General features: G+C 52.0%; 1 protein-coding gene across 10 annotated transcripts in view; it reads left to right on the forward strand.

Moving 5' to 3' along the window:
• The window catches only part of SHANK3 (SH3 and multiple ankyrin repeat domains 3), a 434403-nt gene extending 418528 nt beyond the window's left edge, over positions 1–15875 (forward strand). For 6 of the 10 annotated variants that reach the window (XM_083401725.1, XM_083401722.1, XM_083401726.1 and 3 more), the window contains one exon: positions 13084–15875. In XM_083401725.1, coding sequence (XP_083257851.1) covers positions 13084–13627 — 544 coding nt within the window. In that variant the 3' untranslated portion in view covers positions 13628–15875. Of the gene's footprint in view, positions 1–2909; positions 3507–13083 lie in introns of all 10 variants that reach the window. The other 4 variants (XR_014502588.1, XR_014502589.1, XM_083401727.1 and 1 more) reach the window with 4 other exon arrangements.
• The last annotated feature ends 8228 nt before the right edge of the window (positions 15876–24103 follow it).

Raw genomic sequence — 24103 nt, forward strand, 5'->3', positions numbered from 1 at the left:
CTCTCTTGCCAGCAGGAGAAAACTGTCTCCTGGCAGGCAAGCAAGCAGAGGGCAGCAAGGGTTAAATGCACCCCACAGCTTCTCCATCTCAGCCCCAGGTGCAGCAGGGCAAAGATGTCTAGGATCAGGTGTGATTTTGCAGTGGCAGGAGGCAACATTGTGAAGCACCTTCTTGGACCAATTCCCAAGACCCACTGGCAACCTGCTGCTGTGCCAAGTGACCCAGTGAGTAAACAGTGTGCCATGGATTAAGGCCTGGATCTGGGCCGTGCTCAGAAGGGTTCCCTCAACCCGCCAACTTTTGAATTAAGGGATCCACCTTGCGGCCTCTTAATTCAATGAGTGACCCTGGAGGAGGGGTTGGAAAGGTGTGTGTCTCTCTAAATTTGTGGGCATCATCATTAGAAAGCTTTGCAAATATAGAGGAAAGGACTCGTCAGAGAGAAGTTTTGTGGAAAGAGTGGCCTCCTGAACTGGAAACCATCAGGGTGGGATGGCCTGGGATGCGCAAGGGTGCAGGGTGGAAGGACAGGCCTTTGGGGAAGGGGGGAAGGAAGGAAGGAAGGAAGGAAGGAAGGAAGGAAGGAAGGAAGCACCTGGAAGCAACCAAGAAGGAAAGAAAGCCAGGAAAGATGGCTGATGAGACAGGGTAATAATAATATTTTTATCATTTATGCCCCACCCATCTGTCTGAGCTTCCCCAGCTACTCTGGGTGGCTCACACTATATATAAAAACATAACAGAACATCAAACATTAAAAACTTCCTGATAAAGGGCTGCCTTCAGATGTATTCTAAAAGTTGTTTAGTTCTTTATCTCCTTGCCATCTGAAGGGAAGGTGTTCCACAGGGAGGGCGCCACTACCGAGAAGACCCTCTGCCTGGTTCCTTCTCGCAGTAAGGGAACCAGCAGAAGACCCTCAGAGGAGGACCTCTGTGTCCTCAGTGATGGGCTCTTGCAGACAGTGAGTCTTCAGGGACCTGGAGATGTGCTCACCTCCCCCATGTTCTGTGAGAGACACATGGCTCCCCCCTTGCCCCTCTTGCGCTGCCACCTCTGCCAGTGGCTCACAGGCTTTCCTGTGTTGGCACCCGACCTCAGAAGGTGCTTCAGGAGACCCTCTGCAAAATTCCTCAGGAACACAACCATCCCTTCTCCACCATTGCAAGAGGATCCGCAGGGCGGTCCTGGCCATGCCCCCCAAAAGAGCCTGCAGTGCTGGGGGGGGAGTTTTGGATGTGGTTCCAAGGCCACTGGGGGTTCCCCAAAGGGTGGATGAAGATCCATGGAAGCCACAAAGTGCAGACAGTTTTGTTTGGAAAGAGAGGGGGCAGTTAATGGCTGCACCCACACATTTAGAGAGCTTTATTTTTATTTGTTAAAGAATGTGTGCTCCACCCTCTGGAGCAAGAAGGTGCAGTGCTGGGATTTTGTTTGGGGGTCCCGCTTCCCCCCTAAAAACACACACACACACACTCTTCCCAAAAGAGCAAACTGGTTTTCACAAACATGCAAACATCATCTTATCCCAACCAAACCAAGGCCATATCCACTGTGCTTGTGTGACAATCACACTGTTGGGGGCTGTCACTGCTTTGCATGGAAAGAGAAAGCTGTCCCCATTCCTCCGAAGAAAACATGGCCTATACAAGCCTCCTGGTCAGGCCTGGGCATCCGCAGAGGCTCCAAAAAGCTTCAGAATTCTGCTTCCGGTTCTCATGATTGCAGAGATGATGTGCTTGAATGCAACGTTGGCCCTTGTAGATGAAATTCAAGAGCCAGATGGGAGACTAAGAGATGATCTAGAGCAGCCTTTCTCAACCTGTGGGTCCCCAAATGTTGTTGTTGAACTACAACTCCCATCAACCCAAGCTAGCAAAGCCAGAGCTCAGGGATGATGGGAGTTGTAGTCCAACAACATCTAGGGACCCACAGGTTGAGAACCGCTGAACTAGAGGGTAAGAGAGGGAGTTGGAGGGTAAGCGATGGTTTCAGGAACCAGAGCATTGTCAGAAGTGGGGCTCCCAATGGCCTCCAGACCCATGTGCCCCTCTCCCTTTGACCACCAAACAATCAGCACAGCCCTACAAATCCCCACCCAGAAGTCAGTCCCCTTATTCCCAGATTAAGTGCCAAGTCCAGGACCACAAGCTCCATTTTGCAAAGCGGTAAACCTCTCCGTTCACACTTTGCAACTGGTGTGGACCCAATGGGGCATGGAGGCAGCCAGCTTATTCTTATTGCCGGGGTTTTTTTGCGGGGAGGTTCCCTTTGGCATCCAAGAACATTTAGAGATCTTTGCTGTCACTGCGAGAGCTCCGCTGCCCTGCCGGGGAGCATCCCGCGCAATGGTGGAGCTGCAACGATGGCAGGTGCAATCTTAGGGTGTGTGGCACATGGGAGGGAGGGTCTGGCAAAGCCCTTCTGGGCTTCCGAGTTGCACGCTGGCTCTGCGCGTTCAAGGAGGTTGGATTTCAGCCTTCGCTTCCCGAAAGCCCCTTCCTCCTTTCTGGAGAGGGGGCCTGCTGCTGCTTTCTCCCCAGGGAATAGACGCCACCTCCCACAGTTGATTCTCTCAGGGGCACACGATCCTCTCCCAGAGCCTTTCGCTCTTCCGACCTCTGGCTCTGCATACAAATGCGCTCTCCAACACTTCTGCACATTCCTGGGGTAAGCAGGTGCCGTGCCAAATTGTGACACACCCTTCTCATTTCGAGTCCTCTCCCCCTCTCCCAGCCTCTGTCTCTGTTCTCCCCCCCCCCAGCCCCCAAACCCCCCTCCCTCCACCCATTTGCCTGACCCCACATCCATGACCCGACCCTGAACCTCCCCCCCCCCTTGTTTTGCTTTGTCTCTGGCTTTGGCTGTTGAAACCATGCGATGATGAATGTCCCATTTCCTCTAGCAGATGTGACTCAATGAATACCAGGAACTGACCAGAACTGAGCTGCCTCCCAGAATCCTTGCTGCCACTGGCCTGGATCCCTTGACCATCTTGCTTCCCAAGCGGCTTGACCCCCTGCCCCCCCCCCCACTTGGCCGGTTATCCACTGCCCACCCCACCCTGGTGGCAGATCAGCTCCGTCCCCAGAGAGAAAGGCGAGCGGCTTGGGGCGGACAGGCACACCTGAGCAGGTGACCAGCACCGGGGGTGGGAAGTCAGGGTCCTGCTGGCTCTCCACCCCAGCAGCTTTCTTCACCCGGCCCGTCACAGAGAGGAGGAGGGGTGTCTTCCGCCAGCACCCCTGCCTGCCCTCGAAGGCCTTCCTCCTGATCTCACCCACCGGCCCTCCCGTTCCCCGGCCAGGAGGCAAGTTGGCTTCTGGGAGCTGCAGCGGCCCCAGCCTGGTTTGTGACCGACGTCTGTTCGTTCTTCTCTGTTGTTCCTGGCGCCTCGGACTGATGCTAACATTTCTCTCATTGCCTCTCTTCCTGCTCTCCCATCTGCATGTCTCCGCTGCTCTGTCTAGAACCGCCTCAGGCCTCAGGAGGGTGGGCGAGTTGTGTAAGTGAGCATGTTCTCATCTCATAGCAACCCCATGTCTTCCGTCCCTCCGTACGTCTGTCTGTGACGCCGCCGCTGCTGCTGCTGCTGCTGCTACTGCTACTTTGTGCAACGGGCTGGGCTGGGCTTGGGGGCGCCGGGAGGAGGGCGGCGGCAACGCTTGCTGTGCAGTGTGGGTCTGTTCCCTTCCTGCCCCTCTGTGCCCCCTTAGCATGTCTGTCTCCCTGTCTCGTGATGTTCTGTGCCACCGAGTCCCAGGAGGAAGCCCCCGTCAGCCTCCCGAGGGACGCAGAGCGTGGCCGAGGAGAGCCGTTTCCGGTGGGGAGGGAAGTGGGGAACAAGGGGGTCTGGAAAGCAAGTCACCACCAGTGGGTTGTGGGCAAGGGTTCCCCTTCTTTACAACCCCCCACACCCAATTCCCATCTCGAGGAAGAAGTTCAACCTCCAACCCACAAGGGGGAGGCAAGCAGGCCTCCCAAATGGCTCTGCATCCTCTTTCTGACATCCAGGAAGGAACTCTGTGGTTTAGAGGACGGTGGGAGTTCAGTAGGGTTGCGTGGACCCTCGCTCCTGTGGCTGTTCCCCTAATAGGGATGCCGGTGCCCCGCAGGGCTTTCTGACGTGCCCTGCAAAGCCTTCCACTTGCCCCTCTGTGGCCACCCAGAGTCCCTGGCCAAGCGTTTTGCCCTCAGGAGCACCTTGGGGTCTGCCTGTCCCCACCCAAAAGCACCTCTTGTGCTCCAGTTGTGCGAGTGTAGGTGTGTATCCTGGATGTGTTGTTGCTGCTGTTCCGTGTGTGTGTGTGTGTGTGATGTTGATCAGTTGAGCCAACCTGAGGTCCTCCTGCTGCAGGAGGTAGCTCTCAGGAAAGGTGTGCTGTCTCCACACTGTCTTCTTCATGCTCCTCCCACTGCCCAAAGCAGACCCATGAAATTGGGGCCACAAAGCCCTTCTCTGCCATAGGCCCACTGGCATGGTGCACACAGTTTATAAGCCAGAAGGTTGTGAGATGTTCATCCTTCTGCTGAGAGCAGTCTTGGAAAGGGCCAGGAGAGGTCGGGCCAAGGTGCTTTATGAGCAGGGCCTGCTGGGGGTGCTGCCCCCTTGAGCATCCAGGTCACTCAAGAGCTCAGCGGACCACCTCTCGGGTCCGTAGAGTGCTGGTCTTCTGCTTCCACCTCAGCCCACCTGAGCTCCACTAAGCAGCTGAAACCCACGTGCCCCAAACCCTGTCCCATCCCCCTGCCCATGCCACCTGATGACGCTTCCAGGGCTTTCCCCCCAACCTTGCTGTCCATGCTGCTGCAAACATGAGCTCAGGTTGTCCCATGTCCGCCACATCCAGTCATGTGTGATCTCGGAACCACGTCTTGTCTCCATCCCATCCGTGGCTGTGGCAGCACTTTTGCTTGGGCGAGCGAACGTCTGCTTGGCTGGTGTCTCAGTGCTGAGGCTTCTCATCGGCTGTTTCTTCCACCCACCTGAAAATAGCCCCCTGCCCCAATACCCTTTCACCTCTGGCAAGCCTGGCTGGGCCAACCTGGCTTGGTCCCGACACATTCTGCCCTGAGCGCAGAAAGGAGATGGTGTGATGGACGAGCGCCCAAGGAGAGCAAAAGGCAGCCCTTAGCATGGATGAGGGCAACCTTAGCATAGTTATCAACTTTTAATAACTCCAGGGAGGTTGAAAAAGGAGGCAAGGGGGTGCCCTCTGCTCCTGGAAGTCCCCACCCACAGTTTCTCTAGCTTCTCCTTAGTCCTTTCCTTCAAACAAGGCACTTGCAATCAGCACCTGAGGCTCAGTCATCCTCTTACCCTGATCCCCCGTCCAATGCACCCTGTCCCTGAAGAGGTCAGCTACCCAGGGTCTGCACTCAGGCTCCAGACCTCATAGATTCATAGAATTGGAAGGGACCCCGAGAGTCATCTAGTCCAACCCCCTGCAATGCAGGAATCTCAGTTAAAGCATCCATGACAGATGGCACTCAGGCGGAGATCCTTTTTAACCCAACATAAATCTGGTTCATTGAGTTGTCTCCATTTTCTCTTGCAAAGGGTCTGTGGGGAATGTTGAAGGTCCAGCTAAGCACTTTTGAGGGATGCAGGTGGCGCTGTGGTCTAAACCACTGAGCCTGGGACTTGCCAATCAGAAGGTCGGCAGTTCGAATCCCCATGATGGGGCGAGCTCCCGTTGCTCGGTCCCTGCTCCTGCCAACCTAGAAGTTCAAAAACACGTCAAAGTGCAAGTAGATAAATAGGTACCGCTCCAGCAGGAAGGTAAACAGCGTTTCTGTGCGCTGCTCTGGTTTGCCAAAAGTGGCTTAGCCATGCTGGCCACATGACCCGGAAAAACTGTCTGCGGACAAATGTTGGCACCCTCGGCCTATAGAGCGAGATGAGCGCCCCAACCCCAGAGTCGTTCACAACTGGACTTAACTGTCAGGGGTCCTTTACCTTTACCTTTTTAAGCACTTTTGACTCTCCCCGATCTGAGTTCCACTGGGAGCAGTAAGCACATGCTCAAATGCTTCCCATCGAAGCGGCCGGGTTGTGAAAGTGCTTAATTTTGACCCAATTGTGCTCTCTTATTACCGTAAATTCTGTCTAGCGAAAGCAAGGTGGGGGAGATAGAGAGAGAGAGCACTTAAATGTTTGCGGTTTGAGGATTACACCTCCCTAGTCAATATTGATCTGTTTAGTATCTAGTGGGAATGAAAATGAGGCTCACTGAACTGAAGAGCACTCAGGGTGTGTTGGATTCCACATTCCGGCTCAGAAAGAGGCACCTAGAAGATTCTCTCCTCCAACCACCATTAACACCTTCAGGCTCCAAGGAACCCCCCCGCCACTGCCACCGCCACCGCCACCGCCTCATCTTGTCTCCATTTGGTCAGCAAGAGCCAGCAAATATCAAGTGCAAAACCCTTTTTGGCCCTGAAAGCCACTTTGTCCATTTATTTTATTGCATTTCTATCCCGCTCTTTCCTCCAAGGAGTTCAAGGTGAAGCATACACAACCCCACCCCCCTCGCTTAATGCCCACAAGACCCCTGTGACTGAGAGGCAGGGGACTGTCCTCCTTATTTACACCCCCAGCAAGCTTCATGGCCAGGTTGGGATTCAAACTCTGGTCTCGCCCAGCCCTCTGACCATGACACCACCACCGCCTCTCGCTTACAACCACGTCTCTCTCCCCTGTGACTCTGGGGCTGCCCGGTTCTCTGCCAGAGGTTCTCTGCCCCGAGGTCCTGACGCGAAAGGGGGAGCGGTGCTGTGAAGAGCCAGCCCCCACCTCTCAGTTGGCAAGGCCAGCACAGGGGTTGGGGGGTCAGCAGAGTAGATGGGGGTTATTATGGGCATCATTTCCCTAGCACTTGACAGGCCGCAAACCACTTAACAAGGCTGTGAGTCCTCACAGTTGCCTTCTGAATAGGATGGCTATTGTTTGCATGTTACTGGTGGCAAAGCGAGACTTGGGGAGGGAGAGAAAGAGTGAGTTGCCCATGGCAATCACAGCCTACCCAGGGCCTCATCCAAACTCAGAAGCCTCAAAAGGCCCCTGCACTACCTAGGGTTCCCCAAGGCTTTCTCCTTGGTCATCATAATTTGAGTGGTGTGGGCAGGGGAGATTTAAGAGAGATTCCTAGAGGGAGGTCAAAGCCCTTAAGCTGGGTACATGATGTTCCACAGCTGCCTTCACGGTCTTCTTGTATGACAGGCTCAAAAAATGGGCCACACCATGTGCTACGGCCAGAATCATAGAATCGTAGACACCATGGTCATCTAGTCCCAACTCCCTGCAATGCAGGAATCTCAGCTAAACCATCCCTGACAGATGGCCATCCAACCTCTGCTTAGAAACCTCCAAGGAAGGAGAGTTCATCACCTCTTGAAGGACACCTGTCCACTGTCGAAAAGCACTTACTGTCAGAAAGTTCTTCCTGATGTTTTCTTGGAACCTTACTTCTTGTAACTTGAAACCATTGGCTTGGGTCCTGCAGGAGAAAACAAATTTCTTCCATCTGACAGCCCTTCAGTTACCTGAAGAGGGCTATGACATCTCTCAGTCTCATCTTTTCCGGGCTAAACATACCCAGCTGCTTCAGCCACCCCTCATCAGGCTTGGTTTCCAGACCCTCGACCATCTTGGTCGTCCTCCTCAGCAGACGTTCCAGCTTGTCAACATCCTTCTTAAATTGTGGTGCACAGAACTGTACGCAGGATTCCAGGTGTGGTCCGGCCAAGACAGAATAGAGTGGGGCTATTACTTTCCTTTGACCTGGACACTAGACTTCTGTGGATGCAGTCTAGAAAATGGTGTCCTCCAATGGCTAAACTGGCCAGTGTAGTCCACAGAAGGCCACCAACCTGGATGGCTTTAAAAAAGGATTAGACAAATTCATGCAGGAGAAGACTATCCAGGGCTGCTAGCCATGCTGGCCACATTCCACCTCCACAGTTGGAGGCAGCAATGCTTCTGAATAGCAGTTGTTGGAAAACTCAGGATGAGAGAGTGTCCTTGTGCTCTGATCCTGCTTGGTGGCCACTGTGAAAACAGGATGGTGGACCCCATGGGCCTTTAGCCTGATCCTGCAGTCTCTTCTTATGTTCTTGCAACATCAAGAAGGTCCCATTTTGGCTGTCCCTGTGCTGTGGACCACCCCACCATGGGTCACTCCTGCCAACCAAGCCAATCCCAGGAGTAGGAGGTCGTGATCCTGACACTCCCTGCAGCTCTAGAAGAACAGGTCCTTCTCCTGCCCAACAGCCAATTCAAATGGACTCTCAGTGGAGCTTGTATTCTGAGAGAACAGACAGCAGGTGCTGTCTGGATGCTACACCATCTGTCACTTGTTCGGCATGCGTGGAGATGCGTGAGGAAATGAATCCCCTCTTTGGGCACTGAGCTGGTCACACAGCCCACCCATGAAAAGAAGGACCACCCTGCTGTAAGGCTCCCTGCGAACACATCCCATGGCGTCTGCTGAACTGCTGCATGCCAAGGGCAGTTCCTGGCTGCCAGGATCAGTCTCCAACGCAGGCCGTTGTAAAAAGCAACAAGTTCTTAGACTTTCCGTGCCAGTACAATGCACAGGTGGTTTTGATGCAAAGGGGTTTTAAATAATTGTTAGTGTTTGCAAGCAGAAAGGCAGACAGTCCACTTTAATCCTTGGCTAGCCCAGAATAAGTTGTCTTGAAGTGGCTGCCAAGATTATTGGTGGTTCAGTGGTAGAATTCTTGCCTGCCACGCAGGAGGCCCGGGTTTGATTCCCAGCCAATACAACTCGCATTTTGGGACATGGGTGGCGCTGTGGGTTAAACCACAGAGCCTAGGACTTGCCGATCAGGTCAGTGGTTTGAATCCCTGCGACGGGGTGAGCTCCCGTTGCTCGGTCCCTGCTCCTGCCCACCTAGCAGTCTGAAAGCACGTCAAAGTGCAAGTAAATAAATAGGTACCACTCCGGCAGGTAGGTAAACGGTGTTTCCGTGCACTGCTCTGATTCGCCAGAAGTGGCTTAGTCATGCTGGCCACATGACCTGGAAGCTGTACGCCGGCTCCCTCGGCCAGTAAAGCGTGATGAGCGCCGCAACCCCAGAGTTGGTCACAACTGGACCTAATGGTCAGGGGTCCCTTTACCTAATAACATAACAGCTGGATCAGGCCAATGACCCAGCTCTTCTTTCTTTCCTGCACTTGCCTTGAAGAGTACAGGGCCTTCCTGCCTTCATGGCGCAGCTGCTGAGAAACGTTTGCAGGTTGTCAAGAGTTTTTCTGGGAGGGGTTTTATTGCTGGCTGCTCTTAGAGTACAACAGCTAGAAGCTGCAGCACCATCAGGAAGAGGCCAAGCAGGTAGATCGAGAAATGCAAAACTGGGAGATTAAAAATGCTACGACACATGGTTCCCCCTGGTCAAGCCCTGTAAGGTAGGGTAAAGGGCTGAGCTCAGGGCTCTCTCTCGGGTCCTCAAGAGCCAGCTCTTGCTAGATGGCAGCCCCATGAAGAAGCCGTAGGAATGGAATGCTTTCCACATTCACCCATCTCCATCCATGCACACCACATATCCCAAAGCATCTGCTTTAGGCTTCAGTCATAGAATTGTTGAGTTGGGGGAATCTCCCTAAGGGTCGTCTAATCCAACCCCTTGCAATGCAGTAATTCCAACTAGAGAATCTCTGAGGGTTGGCCATCCAACTGCTGCTTTGAAACCTTCCAAGAAAGGAGAGACCACCACCTTCCAAGGGAGTTCAGAATCTCCTCCCTTGTAACTTGAAGCTATGAGTTTAGGTCCTACCCTCCAGAGCAGGAGAAATCAAGCCTGCTCCCATATGCCATGGGATAGCCCTTGAGGTATGTGAAGATGGCTCTCATATCTCCCCACAGCCTCCTCTTTTTCCAGGCTCAACATACCCAACTCCCTCAGCCGTTCATCATAAGGCTTCGTTTCCAGAGTCTTGGTCATCTTGGCTGCCCTCTTCTGCACACATTCCTGCTTAATAATATCTTTAAATTGCTTTGCCCAGAATTGGACACAGTATTCCAGGTGTGATCTGACTAGGGCAGAATAGAGCAGTCCTGTCACTTTCTTGACCTGGACACTATATTTCTGTGGATGCAACCTAGGTTATTATTTTTAATATTATTATTAATTTACTGCTGCATCACACTGTTGACTCATGTGAAGCTTGTGGTCTACTAACATCCCTAGATCCTTTTCACATGTACTTCTATGGTGCTTAAAGCATCACCCATTCCCTTCACCAGGAGATGAAGCGTTGGCCGAAGCTCCCTGACTAACACTTGCCTTTGTTCCCACTTTCATGCCTGTGGCCAGCATTTGCCCTCCCCACCCCACACCCCAGAGGAACCCCAATGCCCACCAAGCTCTTAAGACAAGTCCCCAGGCTTCCATCCCACTTCAGCCCCGATCCCTAAGCTGGGGAGGAAGCCTGGCTTAGAGGCAAATGGCCCTTTGACCCTTCCTTTCCCAGGGTCCGGAAGGGGCTCTCAGCAGCAGAGGGACCAGGTGAGCAGGTGGCTTCCTCTTCAAAGGAACATCCAGGGAACGTGGGATATGAGCGAGCCTCAAGGCACATTGTCATATTCAGCAGGCAGTAATGCAGATTAGCAACGGAAGGTGTTGGTGCAATGAGGGGGTTGGTTCAACCTTTGGGAATGTGGCGGTGGCCCCAGCCTTTTTCTTAGCCTGGGGGGCATGGGCTGTAGCCTGAAGACAAGAGGTCCTCTCCTGAGATGAGAGCATGTGAAGGAGCTGTGCTCTCAGAGAGTGTCAGGCGTGTCCCTTGCAATCTCAGAAACCCAGCCCTCGTTCCTCCACCAAGCTGACCACTCCCTGTCCCAGCGGTTTTTGTGGGCTCTCTGTGCCCCCCCACATCCACTCAAGAGGCAGGGCCAGCATCATAAGTGGTACTTGAATCTGCTTTGCTGGATTCCTTTTGAACTGAGACAGAGCAACTCAACAGCTGACACTTTAGCGGCTGCTTGTGGCCTTTTGCTTGACATATGCACAGACACAGACCCTGAAGCTGAATGGCTCGTCTGAATTACTGATCTTCTTTTTGGAGAGTCTTTGACATTGACAGGGGAGGCTAGTAGCCACTGGTAGCCCCCCTCCATGAATTTGCCCAATCCTCTTCTGAAGCTGCCTAAGCCAGTGGCCATCACTCAGTCTTATTGGGATGAGTCCCATAGTTCAACCAAGTACTGAGTGAATAAGTGGCTCATTCAGTCAGTTCTGAATCTCCCAACATTGAGCTTCATTTGATAGTCCCAGGTTATGAGATGGTGAAAAGCATCTCCACATCGTGCGAAATCATGCACACCACTCTCTTGCCTCCACTTAACTTTTTCCTCAGCTAAAAATTCCTGAACGCTGCAACAATTCCTCTTGGGAGAGTCGCTCCATTCCAACTCCACAATGTCCTTTTTGAGTTTAGGGCCACTGTGGCCCCAAGGCCTCATTTCTGGCCAAACACCTCCAGCTCAGACCCCAATTGTGTGTCCCAGCCCCTTTTTGTTTGAACAATTCAGGGTCATTAGCAAACTTGACCACCTCACTTCTATGTCATTTATGAACAAGTTGAAATGCACAGGTCCCAACACCGATCCGTGGGAGACGCCACTTCCTACTTCTCTCCATTTGGAGAACAGTCCATTTATTTCGACTCTCTGCTTCCTGCAACTTAACCAATTCCAGGTCCACAAGCAGACCTCTCCTCTTTTTCCTTGGCTGCTAAGCTTACTCAGGTGTCTTTTGTCAAAAGCATTTTGAAAATCCAAGTCCTCTACGTCCAGCGAACCACCTTTGTCTAAAACCTCCTTGGCAAACTATTCTGAAAGGTTAATGAGACAGCACTTGTTCTGCTTCAGCAAAGCTTGCTCTTATCAATGCTTGGTAATTCTGCCTTTCATAATGCTTTCTATCATTCTTTTCGGGAACAAAACGAACTGGACAGTCATTTCCCAGCCCCCCTAGATCCTGTTTGCTTGGGTTTTTTAAAAAAATGTTACAGGGGTCAATCTTTGTAACAAGCAACATACTTTTTTTTCTTAGAAAACGAGCAATTACACTTTTGGGGGGATAGCAGAAAAGCAAGGAGGGCTCTCCCTTGTCCAAATCACATTTCCTTGAAGATCCGCCCCTGTGAAAATCTCTGCTGCATGTCAGGCTCCTCAGAGATAATAATAATAATAATAATAATAATAATAATAATAATAATAATTTTACTTATATCCCGCCCTCCCCAGCCGAAGCCGGGCTCAGAGCGGCTAACAACAATAAAAGTAACACAGCATTCTAAAATCAATTCATTCTAAAATCAATTCAGAATCAAATCAATGGCAACCATCGGGTTAGAGTTCTATGAAGATTACAGAAGGAGAGAGGGGGTCAGACTGTGCCTTGGCCAAAGGCCTGGTGGAACAGCTCTGTCTTGCAGGCCCTGCGGAAAGATGTCAAGTCCCGCAGGGCCCTGGTCTCTTGTGGCAGAGTGTTCCACCAGATCAGGGCCACCGCCCAAAAAACCCTTCTCTTGTTGAGGCCAGCCTAACCTCCCTGTGGCCCGGGACCTCCAAGATGTTTTTGTTTGAAGACCGTAAGGTCCTCTGTGGGACATACCAGGAGATGCAGATGCCCTAGTCATGATAGACTTTCTGCTTTGGACATGTCCAGGACCTCTTGATCTCTGGGCAGATTTGGGGGCTAGCAGGAGGAGATTCCTTGAACCACCCTAGGAAAGGCCAGCAATTCCGAGACAAGAGGTCACATTCTAGAGAACTACCTGGGAGGTTTGTCTCTGTGACTGGACAGAAGAGAGTCTGAGGCCTCTGGGCTTCTGACTGCCATGGGAGTGGTGCCATCAGCTGTGGGCTCTGCAGAACCACAACCACCCTACTCTCCTGTGTAGATTGTGTGCTTGTGTGTGTGTGCTTGTGTGTGTGTGTGTGTGTGTGTGTGTGTCTGTGTGTGTTCTGGTGTCTGAGGACTTCTCCCTCACCACTGCTTTCTCTCTGTTTCTCTCTCTCTGTGTGTGTGTCTGTCCCATTCTCTCTCTGCAGACTTTTCAGTAGTCTAGGAGAATTGAGCACCATTTCGCAGCGCAGCTCGGGCACCACCTACACCGTCCGTCCCGGCAGCCGCTACCCTGTGACCCGCCGCACCCCCAGCCCGGTAAAGCCCACCCTGGATAGGACAGACCCGCTGAGCTCCGTGCGTCCCTACGGGCTCACCCCGCCCACCATCCTCAAATCTTCCAGCCTCTCCATCCCGCACGAACCCAAGGAGGTGCGCTTTGTGGTGAGGAGCGTCAGCGCCCGGAGCCGGTCCCCATCCCCCTCGCCTTCCTCGGGGGGGCCCCTGCACGCCCTCCACCCACCTCGGCCCTTCATGCAGAAGCCCCTCCAGCTGTGGAACAAGTACGACGTCGGGGACTGGCTGGAGAGCATCAACCTGGTGGAACACCGGGACAAATTTGAGGACAACGAGATCGAGGGCACCCACCTGCCGGCCCTGACCAAGGAGGATTTTGTGGAGCTGGGGGTGACGCGGGTCGGGCACCGCATGAACATTGAGCGGGCGCTCAAGCAGCTGGTGGACAGCTGACCGTCCCGGGCGGCGCTGCTGGCCTCCTCCGCCGGGGCCGACTCCCTAGAGGGTGGGGTGGGGCATTTCTACCACTAGACTAGCAAACAGGAACCAAATGGCTTCTATTCTACTCTGGCCACTGCACTGAAGGGCGGGGAACTGGTGAGCGCCGACTCTCTCTTTCCCTCTCTCTCGACACCCCAGGGTGGGCTGGGGTCCCTGGCATCCGTGCAATCAGAGCCATGATGCCTCAGGGAGCAGGAATGTTGCATGAAGATGCCCGGCCCTTTCGTTGGGCAGGGTGGGGAAGCCTGGGCTGTACGTCGCCTGATGCACCTTTCCCCAAGAGAGTTGCTGCAGGACGGGCTGTTATTGGGGGGGCAGGAAGGGGTGCTCCTCCCGAAATTTTGCACCCATGTGGAGCATGCTGGCCTAGGCTGGCAGGCAGGTGGCACAGAGGAGGAGGAAGAGGGCTATTTAGCAGGACAGGAACCCATCGGTTTAGGTTCGCTGGGTTGAGGCGGGCGGAGATGGTGTCCCAGAAGAGCTCTTCGCTAGTGGCTCTGGGGTGGCTTCACTGGCCATTCCAGAGGTCAGCTGCCAGCTTGGAGGCATCTTCATGGCCAGGTGTGCATCTTGCAGGTACCAATAGACCATCATCAGTGGCTGTTCCCTGGGGATTCCTGGGAAGCTGAGCAGAGCACTGGAGCTCTTGCTGGACAGCAGCTTCTGAGCAGGGACAGTGTTGGGACAGGCCCAGGGTGCACTCTCGGGGCATTGCCCTGGCCACCAGGAGTCCTGTTGGGAAGGGCAGGAAAAGAGACCTTTGCCCTAGGCTGAGTCAGCAGGCCTTTCTCCCCCACGCAACAGACATACATATTGCCCCCAAGAGGGTCATCCCATTGCCAGGAAGACCAGAAGATTGATGTACCCGGAGAGAGAGAGAGAGAGAGAGCGCAACGCTCACACAGAGAGAGAGTTGAGAAGGACCTGCCTTTTTGAGGACTCTGTTCCTTTTGCCCTGGGGAGAGGGGGACTGAAGTCGCATGGATAGGAAAGCATGTTTGGGGCATCCGAGGGAGGCAAGTGGGGAACCCAGCAGCTCCTGCTTTGCCAACGTTCGTGGGGGAGGGGGGGAGGTCGCGTTTTCTCTGGGGGGTTGTCGTGGGGACGCATCGAAGGGAGTCTCTATAATCTCTGTGCATTTCCATAGATCTGCTGGTGATCCAAGCGAGGAGATGCCAACGCCAGGGGATCTCGCCCACTCCGTCCTGGTCACTCATCTTTTGCATCTTTTTAATCAGCTATATATTTGAAAAGGAAAAAAAAAAAAGAACAAATATCTATATATCTATATCTCTATAGCCACCTTGTTTTGTTATGGTTTACTAAAGCTATATCTTGCTAGAGGAGGAGGGGCCCTCGCTGCTCCTTCCTGCGACACTTATGGGAGTTTTTAGTGACTGACAATGAATGTGAAGAAGAAGAAGAAGAGAGAGAGAGTCTTTTTAAAAGCTCCTTTCAGGCGCTCTGAATTTTAAAGAATTGCCGGGGGTGGGGTGGGGGTGGGGTGATTTAAAAAAAAAGACAACTTTGCACTTGGTTTTGGGGACACACCAAGTCTTCCATTCTTGCTGGGCAGAGCTGCAGGGCTGGTCCTGGTCCTGGGGAGTGGCCACACACACCCAAAAAAATGCCCCTGCCAATCTGTTCTTTGCTGGGGGGAGATAGATACACCTAACCCTTTAGCATTTCCTTCAAAGTGCCCTGGAAGCCCCCGCTGTGGAGGCGGGGAAAGTCCGAGGTGGAGCCGCACCTTTGGGAAAGTGATTAGGCTGTGGGTGGTCGCAAAGCCCCTTCCCCAAAAAATCCAGGCCCAGGTGCTGGAGGAGGCAGCAAAAGGGAAGCCCTCTGAACTGGGGCCAGGTAGGAGGATTACTCTACCTATATCGAAACACCCTGGCCATCTGGGGATGGCACCAACACTCTTGCTGGTCTCTGCTAGTGAAGACTGCAAACAAGGGGGCTGGCACAGCTGAAACGAGGGGTTGTTGTCACCTGTGCAACTGGGTGCCTCTTATTGGTCCTTATGCACTCTGTCTGGTCCTAAGTGCACAGCTGGAGGTGCAACTCTGCTCCCACCTAGAGGCGAGGCTGCCCTGAGCTGCCTTCCTCCAGCACACTGAGCTTGGAGGGGAACCCCACAGTTTTTTGCTGGCGACACACTTTTCATACTGCCTTCCCTCTTTGGGGCCTAGGAGGAGGGAAGGAGATAGCCCACTCCCCCAGAGACGTTTTGGCTCCACCCGTGGGTGCTGATCTCCATGTCCTTTATCATTCCACCGTGGCTGTATGTAGGCCCTTTTCCAACCCATGCCCCAAATGGCCCAGTCCATGCAAGAATGGTTGGGAATGGTTCCCCTCCAAAGAGGGTATGGGGCTTTGGGAAGCAGACTGCCAACCCCCGTGTCAGTTTCCTCTGTAAAAGGCATTACTTCTTCTGGTGCTAGAGGGGAGGAGAAGAGAAATCCTCGCCAACCCTCACACATTTCTGAACTTTTCTGAGTTTATTTCAGTAGAGGAGTGAGCAAGCTGTCAGAGAGCTGGCCAGTCTCCTCACCCCAGGGCATCCTCGCTTGCAAATTGCTCCTGCTGCTGGGCGAGGATGGGGTTGTTGTTCCAAGTTTCTTCTCTGTAGTCAAGGCTTAGGGCAGAGCCTGAGGGGCTGGGGGCTTCTCCCTCTGCCCTTTCAGAGCAGGGCACTACCACTTAGGATTAAATACTTGCCTAGTAAAAGACAGTACCAAGTAGAACTGCTAATTTCTCTGGTGGGGAGGTCTGTGTGTGTGAGGGGAGGGGGAACCAACTCAACATCAGGAAGGAGCTCAACAGGTATTTGCACCTGTGTGGACTTCCATGCCATAGAGCTCTTAAAAGCACAGGAGCCTCTTCTGAGCTTCAAGGGGGCTGTCAATTCTACCCACAGTGGCCCTTGCACAGTGATTGCCCCTTCACTGCCTCCATAGCCATGATGGGAGGGAAGGCATTCGACTCACTTGAATGGGCAATGAATGTGAATTGCACACTCTAGCTCGCTTCCTCCCTCTCACTCACACACCTTTTCACAATAGTGGGAAGTTAGGAAGATGGAACAATTGTGCTCCATCCAAAATTTTGAACCTTTCTAAACCAAATGAAACCCAACTTGCCAATGGAATATATCGTAACACAGAAAAGTTTGACTTAACACAGGTGATGGTTCCCCCCCACTCCCGCTGCCACCACCCCATTTCTCAAAGTTATGTGTGGGCTTTTTTTGTCTGTGTTTGCCTTAGCTACACATTTCACTTTTTCACATCTGATTTCTAAAGAGCACATTTGAGAAAAGGGAATATGAATTGACCTGGTATATCTGTAATCCTTCCAAGCTTGTTCCCAGACTGTAACCTGTCTTACACCTGCTATAAGCTGAATCATGCCTTCTGCTACCCACAGCATTATCTGAGCACACAGCATAAGCACCATCTTGGCACATCACGCTCCATCACCCTAGTGCTGAATAGTCAAGCATTTATAGCACCATCTTCTGTGTGGATATCGAGAAGCAAATCCCACTGTGTTCATTAGAGCTTACTCCATGGTGTGTTTAGGATCGCGGAATTAGTCCGGTATCAGTTTCTCCTTTTCAAACAACAGGACATTGGGCTATGAAATGTGAAGCCACATCACCCAGCACTGAGAACTACCAGCCCACAAAACACCAGGTCAGTGTTGCCATCTCTGTCAATCCATGATCTTGACAACTGACGCCCTACTTTGTTTGGAGTAAAACAGAAGTTTGGAAGAGAATTGGAGTAATTCATGTAGGAAGATAAGGCTATTGGTCGCTTGTAGTCATGATGGCTCTGCTCTGCTCCTGCAGTTGGAGGCAGCAATGCTTCTGGACACCGTTTGCTGGAAACCATGGGAGGGGAGAGTGCTCTTGCGCTCTGCCCCTGCTTTCAGGCTTGCCAATGGGGCATCTTGGTGGCCACTGTGAGAACAGGATGCTGGACTAAATGGGCTACTAGCCTAATCTGACAGGGCTCATCTTCCATTCTTACAGTCTAGGCAGGAGAGAGTTCCACAAACAGAGCATTTCAAGGTGGCCCTGATCCAAGGCATGGCCAGCGCCACCTCTGACATTGTTGTGGAGAGTCCTAACCTGGTGCTGTCCAGAGGCCTTGGATTCTAACTTGGCATCCTACGGCAGCACTGGTGGGGCTAGTTGTACTCCGAAACATCTGGAGAGCACAAGGATAAGGAAGGCTGCCATAAAGCACAAGCATACGCTGTGTTCCAACATCCCACCACCATATATTGTTCTCTGGTGCTGCCACTACCAGATCATACCGTCTTAACATTGGTTTGGCATTGGCATTGGCATTCATTGCCTGTTAGCGAAACTGTCCTCAGATAGCCAGCTGTGGAATGACAACAACCCATATACATTGCCTTGGTCTCCCTAACTCTTGCATCATCTAATATGTTCTCCATGCATGCTTTGCTATGCTTCCCAAGCCCTTTACATTCACATACTCTAGCATGCGAATATACTGCAACTCGAGGGTTTTGCAGGTGGCACTTCATGAAGCAATTCTCTCTCTCTCAGTGCCTTCTCTGGTTTCTGTTTGCATTTAAAGGCAGACCTACCCGAGTCCCACTTGCCAAAATGAGGCGTCAACCAAAGCACAGCCGTCGTTTGAAATTTGCACTTCTACAAATTTTGCAACATAGTTCTCCAACCAAGCAATGTGTATCAAGATGTATGTGCTAGGGTAAAGCATGCATAAAATGTGCTTGCAATGCATAAAATAGCATAAATTTTTTGGGGGGGAAATCATATACAAAAATGTGTTTGTTAGGAGAAATTTGCACTAAAACGCTGGTGAATTTTCATGCATACTTTGTTACTTTTTTAAAAAGAAGAAGAAGAAGGCACGTTTGAGAGATTTGCTCATTCCCTAGTCCTAACCCACCCTCATGCGTTATCGATGTCTCACTGATCCCGCTCCACCCCCAAACCCCTCCCCTCACCATCAGGCCACCCACCACTTCCCTGACCAGAAGGTGCCTCTCTGCCTTCCACAATGATGCAGGACAAGCATGCTCTGAGAAGGTCGTCTGCTCCCATCACAGCACTGCAGAGGTTTGGAGAATGGGCAGCTCTCCTCTCCCACCAGCTACCCTGCTCTTGCGTACTTCCATCCACCCCAATAACTCACCCTGGTCCCCACTTCACCTTTGCCTTCACAGTTGAGTTACATGCCAACCCGTTTAATGCCCAACCTGGCCATCGGTCATGGATGCTTTCATTGACATTCCTGCATCACGGGGGGGAACTAGAGGATGCTTTGCATCCCTCCCAATGTTTCAGTGCCATGATCATGCGAGGGGATTGTTTCTGCTGCCTTGCAAGCCAGAGATGGCATTTGCTTCTCTAAGACACCCCAGGCCCACAGTATTTCCTCAGAGGCAGCTACCTCTAATGTCCTGTACCAGTTGCTGGAAACTGCAGGAGGGAAGAGGTTTCCTGCAGGCATCTGATTGGTCACTGTGAGAACAGGATTCAAGACTAGGTGGGCCATTGGCCTGAGCCAGTAGACTCATGGTCTCATGCCTGGTAATCCTACAGAAACGAGTGCCGTCTCCAGGTAACAAGGGGGCACCAACCATCCCATTCCTGGCTCTTTTCTTCTGGCTTCTGCTCCCATTGCGCTGCTCAGTCCCACTGCATGCTTGCCAAAGCTCCCTCCAACTGCAAGCCAACATTTTCCTCCCATCATCCTCACCCTGCAGCCTAGCTAGAACCCCTCATGTGGGCAGAGAAACTGCGACCATTTTCAGCCTGCTGCTCTAGAATGGCTATGGCCTCCTTGATGGCCGCCTCACTCAATGGAAACTGACTTCCATTCCTCCAGCACCCTACTCCCTCCCTCGTGGTATCTGCTGCCTGTGAGACCGGTTGGAGTCTCTCTGGTTGTCTATTCGCCTGAGTGCAGGTGCCTTGTTGCAGCCCGTGGCTGCTGTGGGCTCTGGGTCTCTGTCCCTTCTGCAGCTGCTTCTGGGACCACACGAGGAGACCCTGCCCGCCCACCTGCACACAGCCTCATCCCGCGGATGTAGGCTTGAAGACTGCAGAACGGAACTTGTCTGCAGGAAGTTCACTCCAGGACTGGGAAAGCTGGATGCCTTCTTGCTTCGTTCCTCAGGAAAGCCCTTTGACCCTGCAACGCTTCTGCCCCCTCTTCATGAGGGCTGGAGAACCTCAGGGCTCTTGCTTCCTGCTTCTTGTCTCGAAGGCCAGCTGAGCCTCCCCTTGGGCGGAGGCTACTCAGCTTCTTCCCCGCTAAGCAGCTGCAGCCGTAACTGTGTTTGCAAACACTGCGTGATCCCCTCGATGCACAGCCTGAGGCCTTGCGCCGTCGGCCATGGGGACACCACGGCTAAGTCCTGGTCAGGCATAGCACAAAGGAAAGTGATACCCAACCGAAATCCTGCACCTGCCACATTGTAACCTGATTCTGAACCCCTTCTTGATACTGGTTGCTGTCCTCCTCATTGTGAAGACATTAGAATCCGATGTAGACCACCTAAGAAGGTCAGAAGAAGCCTTTTGGATCGGGCCAATGGCCCATCTTAGTCCAGCATCCTCTTCTCACGGGGCCCAGAAACTTCCCTGTGGGGGAGACCAGGAAGCAGGACCCAAGGGCAGGAGGGCTCTCCTCTTCCATGGTACCCAACAACCTTGGGTGCCTAGTCCAGAATGTGCTCTCGGAAGGTAGCAAATAGGGAAACACAATGGTGAGTTTTGAGCCACTGAACACAAGGACTGAAGGAGACACTGAATCATTTTGTCCCTCCTTACGTTCTTGAATTGAACTCCCGGGTCTCCCACTGACCCCAAACAATGTAGAGTCCAAATGCTTGGCCAATGCACCTGCCAAATCCTATGAGGACACTTCAGAGGCCTCCCCTTTTCACAAGATTAATACCCCCGAAATAAATGCCACCCTGAGTTTTGGCTGTCTCAGGCTGAAACCCCCTTTGCGCATTTCGCATGGAGTAAGCCCTACTGAAGTCAATGGGACTTGGGTCCGAGTCAACATGCATAGCTGTGCACCGATCCTACAACAGGTTAGAATCATGGTTTCAGACTTGGCGACGTGTCTTCAAGGTTGTTTAGAGTGAAGCCCTCAGTTCTTCACATTCTCCTCATTTTCACTTTTTCATTTGCACAGTTGGGAAGGTTAAAGTCTCCATCTCCCTCCTCTCATGATGGGACATTGCTCATCATTTGACTCTGTGTTAAAGTCATTGAAACGCAGCTCCTAAAGTAGGGCCATTGCATCTAGCAAATGGAAGCTCTGGTCAGCTGAGCTCTGTCTGGCTGTGAGCACAAAAAGTGTCTTGCGGGGGGAAAGGGGTGTCTCTCTGAACCAGCCCCTTTTGATCCAGCCATAGTTAAAGGGTAAAACGCTACTTCCAAGTATTCAAGCGAAATGGGTATAAATAATAACATTAATGTTAAATTATTAAGACAGTTTTATGGGCTGGGGCTTCACTCGCCTGGGTGGGAAACAGCACCCTTCTCCTGCCCTTGCCTGCAGCAGGAGCGAAAGATCAGGGGCACAAGGTCCTCTTCTCCTTTGATGGGGGAGACCTAAAAAATTCAGATGTTCCCATCAGCAAATGAAAAGGGCCAGAGGCAGCAACTGTTCTTGGCAGACACCTTGCTTCCCAGGTCTCCCTTGTACAGCCAGCCCAGGCTGCTTTCAGGTGGGCTTGGGAAACTGAGGCTGCATCCAATATGGAGTTTTCCCACTTGTGTCTTGGCAAGAGGGGTTGACAGGAGGGGGGATCCCATTTGTGGCCTGAGATGGGAGACGAAAGGAGGAAAAAGTGTCCCACGGAGCCACAGGCTCTGTCTTGAGTTCCTTGTTCCGTGGCCTCACCAGCCTCCCATGTGAGTCTTGCATCACGTAAGCGGGGAAGAAACTATTTTGTGCTGTTCCTTTCCCATGTACTCCCTCCAAGATGGCGGCTCTGCCAGAAGGAACCATTTCGCATCTGCAGAGGCCCCTGACAGCTCAGTGGCTTGATGTCCCCTCCCTGTTTCATTCCCAGCTGAAGCAAAACGACCCTTTGGCTGGTCTCTGTAGATTTATTCTGCCCTCCTGGGTGAGGTGACCCCAAATCTCTCTCCAGAGCATTCCATTCCAAAAAGCCATTTCGGGGAAGGCAGGAAGAGAGAGCCTGACTAGGACATCTTGAGGGTGAGGGTCGTCCTGAGAACCAACACAACCCCCCTCCCCAGTATGCAGCGGTGGGGAGTGGGCCGCAGGAGGCGATAACAACAGCTGCACACGGAGCTAACTGTGATTTCTCATTGGCTTCTCAATGACTTTTGTTACCTTCTGTACAAAATTAGGGACAAGGGGTTTTGGTTTTTTTGCTCTGGAATATTTTTATTTCGTTTTCAGGGTGTTGGGTTTCTGGTCCTGACTCAAAATCCATCTCTGTACTCCTCCATCTCTACACTTTAAAAGCAAGCGAGGCATCAACCCCCCCACCCACCCAACTCGCCATTATCCCCACCCGTCCGAGGTGAGACGCTGTTTTGGCTGCTGCCCTGAAACTTAAGGGCGGTTTTGAATTTCCCGCCCCTGGAAAAACCCACCCACGTCCGCAGAAGAGGCACACCCACCCTCACCCAAAGCAGCTCCCGGTCTCACCCTCCCCTGTCTGTCACCCCACCCACCCACCTGTGCCCTTTGGTTTCTTTGATTGTTTTTTATTGACAGGGTCTCTTTGAATTCACCCCTTATTTTATATGGATTTCCTGAGGAGATCTCTCCTTCCGCAGAGTAAGGGAGTGGGGAGGGAGTTCACACACCTCCTGACCCCTGACCTTGTGATATGCCCCCCACACAGAGAGATCTATGTTTCTTATATTATTATTATGATTATTATTATGATTATTATTATGACAATTATTATTATGTAATAAATTTATAAGAAATCTATCGGCTGCTTCTTAGCTCTTTGTTCCGTCAAGGGGAGAAGGATATAATCCTGCGTGTCTTGTACTCTGGATGAGGTGCAGTCCAAGGGGTCATCCTAATTTTGCATATGCAAATACATCTATGCAGACATTGAGACAGACAGTGTGGTGTAGTGGTTAGAGTCTAGTGGACTACCAGGGCCTGGTTCTGTTATGGTAAAATCTGGGTGCGAGGCTGCTCTGCCACCCAGCTCGTCGGACTAAGTCCGCGGGTCCCTGCGGAGGAAAATGAGCTCAGCCGGAGACAGGAGCAAACTGCAGAAGATCCAAGTTTATTGCGCAACAGGTTCAAGGCGGGATTGAACAGCGAGAAAGGGGTGACATGAACTTTTGAAGCTTCCCTCCATGTCCCAGAATACAGTGCAAAATACATCCCAGTTACATCATGAATACATTAAGAAGAGGTTGGGTTACACAGATTACATCATGAATACATTAAGAAGAGGTTGGGTCACACAGGATTAACATATGGAGGAGGGAGGGGGGAATATGCAGAGCTGGAGATATGCGTAGATAAGCACATCCTGAGTACCGGCGATGACAAGACAATGGTCCATGTATGCATAGTCTGCCACCTGGCATTGCCCAGAGGAAAGGCTTGGCAGAGTGATTTGACAGGATTAGGGTCTTGACACCTTGCTTGAGGGATTATGGAGGACAGGAAAGGTGTCATGGAGTCCTAGAGAAATTGAGCAAATTGGCACGTTGATTTTCTATGAATTTTATAGATTTTAGTCCCTTTTGTCATTGACAATTGGAAATAAATGGATATATTGTAGCAAAGAAGGAGGTGAAGAAGACATGCCCCCCCCTCTGTATCAGTTCAAATCCCCCCCACTCAGTCATGATGCTTCCTGGGTGGCAATGGAGGCCAGTCGCTGCCTCTCAGCCTAGCCTACTTCACAAGGTTGTTGTGGTGACAATGTGAAGACAGGCATGTCCAAAATCCATTTGGGGGACCTAATCCGGCCTGCCGGTTGGTTTAATCCGGCCCCTGTGGCAGTTTATTTCCTGGGGTAAAATCCTAAAAAACCCGCAACAACTTCAACCCTAAAAAATGCTTAACAACTTTGGTCGGCCCTCATGGCCCTTCACTTCATCCAATCTGGCCCTCTTTGAAAAAAGCTGGGACACCACTGACCTAGGAGACCAGGCTTTGAATGTCCACTTGGACATAAAGCTCTCACTAGGTGACCTTGGGTGATAGCCACTGCCTCCCAGTTTGGCCTACCTCAAAGCAGAGTTGTTTTGGGGGTTAATTGGGATGGGGGGCAGAGTCATGCATGCCCCCTAGAGCTCCTTGGAGAGGGAGGTGGGGTGCACATGCCATGAAACAAACACAAATGGAGACTATAAACAGAAATCCAATACAGAGTCAACTCCTTATGAGA

Source organism: Podarcis tiliguerta (genome assembly GCF_965153285.1).
Source record: "Podarcis tiliguerta genome assembly, chromosome: 10".
Classification (NCBI taxonomy): Eukaryota; Metazoa; Chordata; class Lepidosauria; order Squamata; family Lacertidae; genus Podarcis; species Podarcis tiliguerta.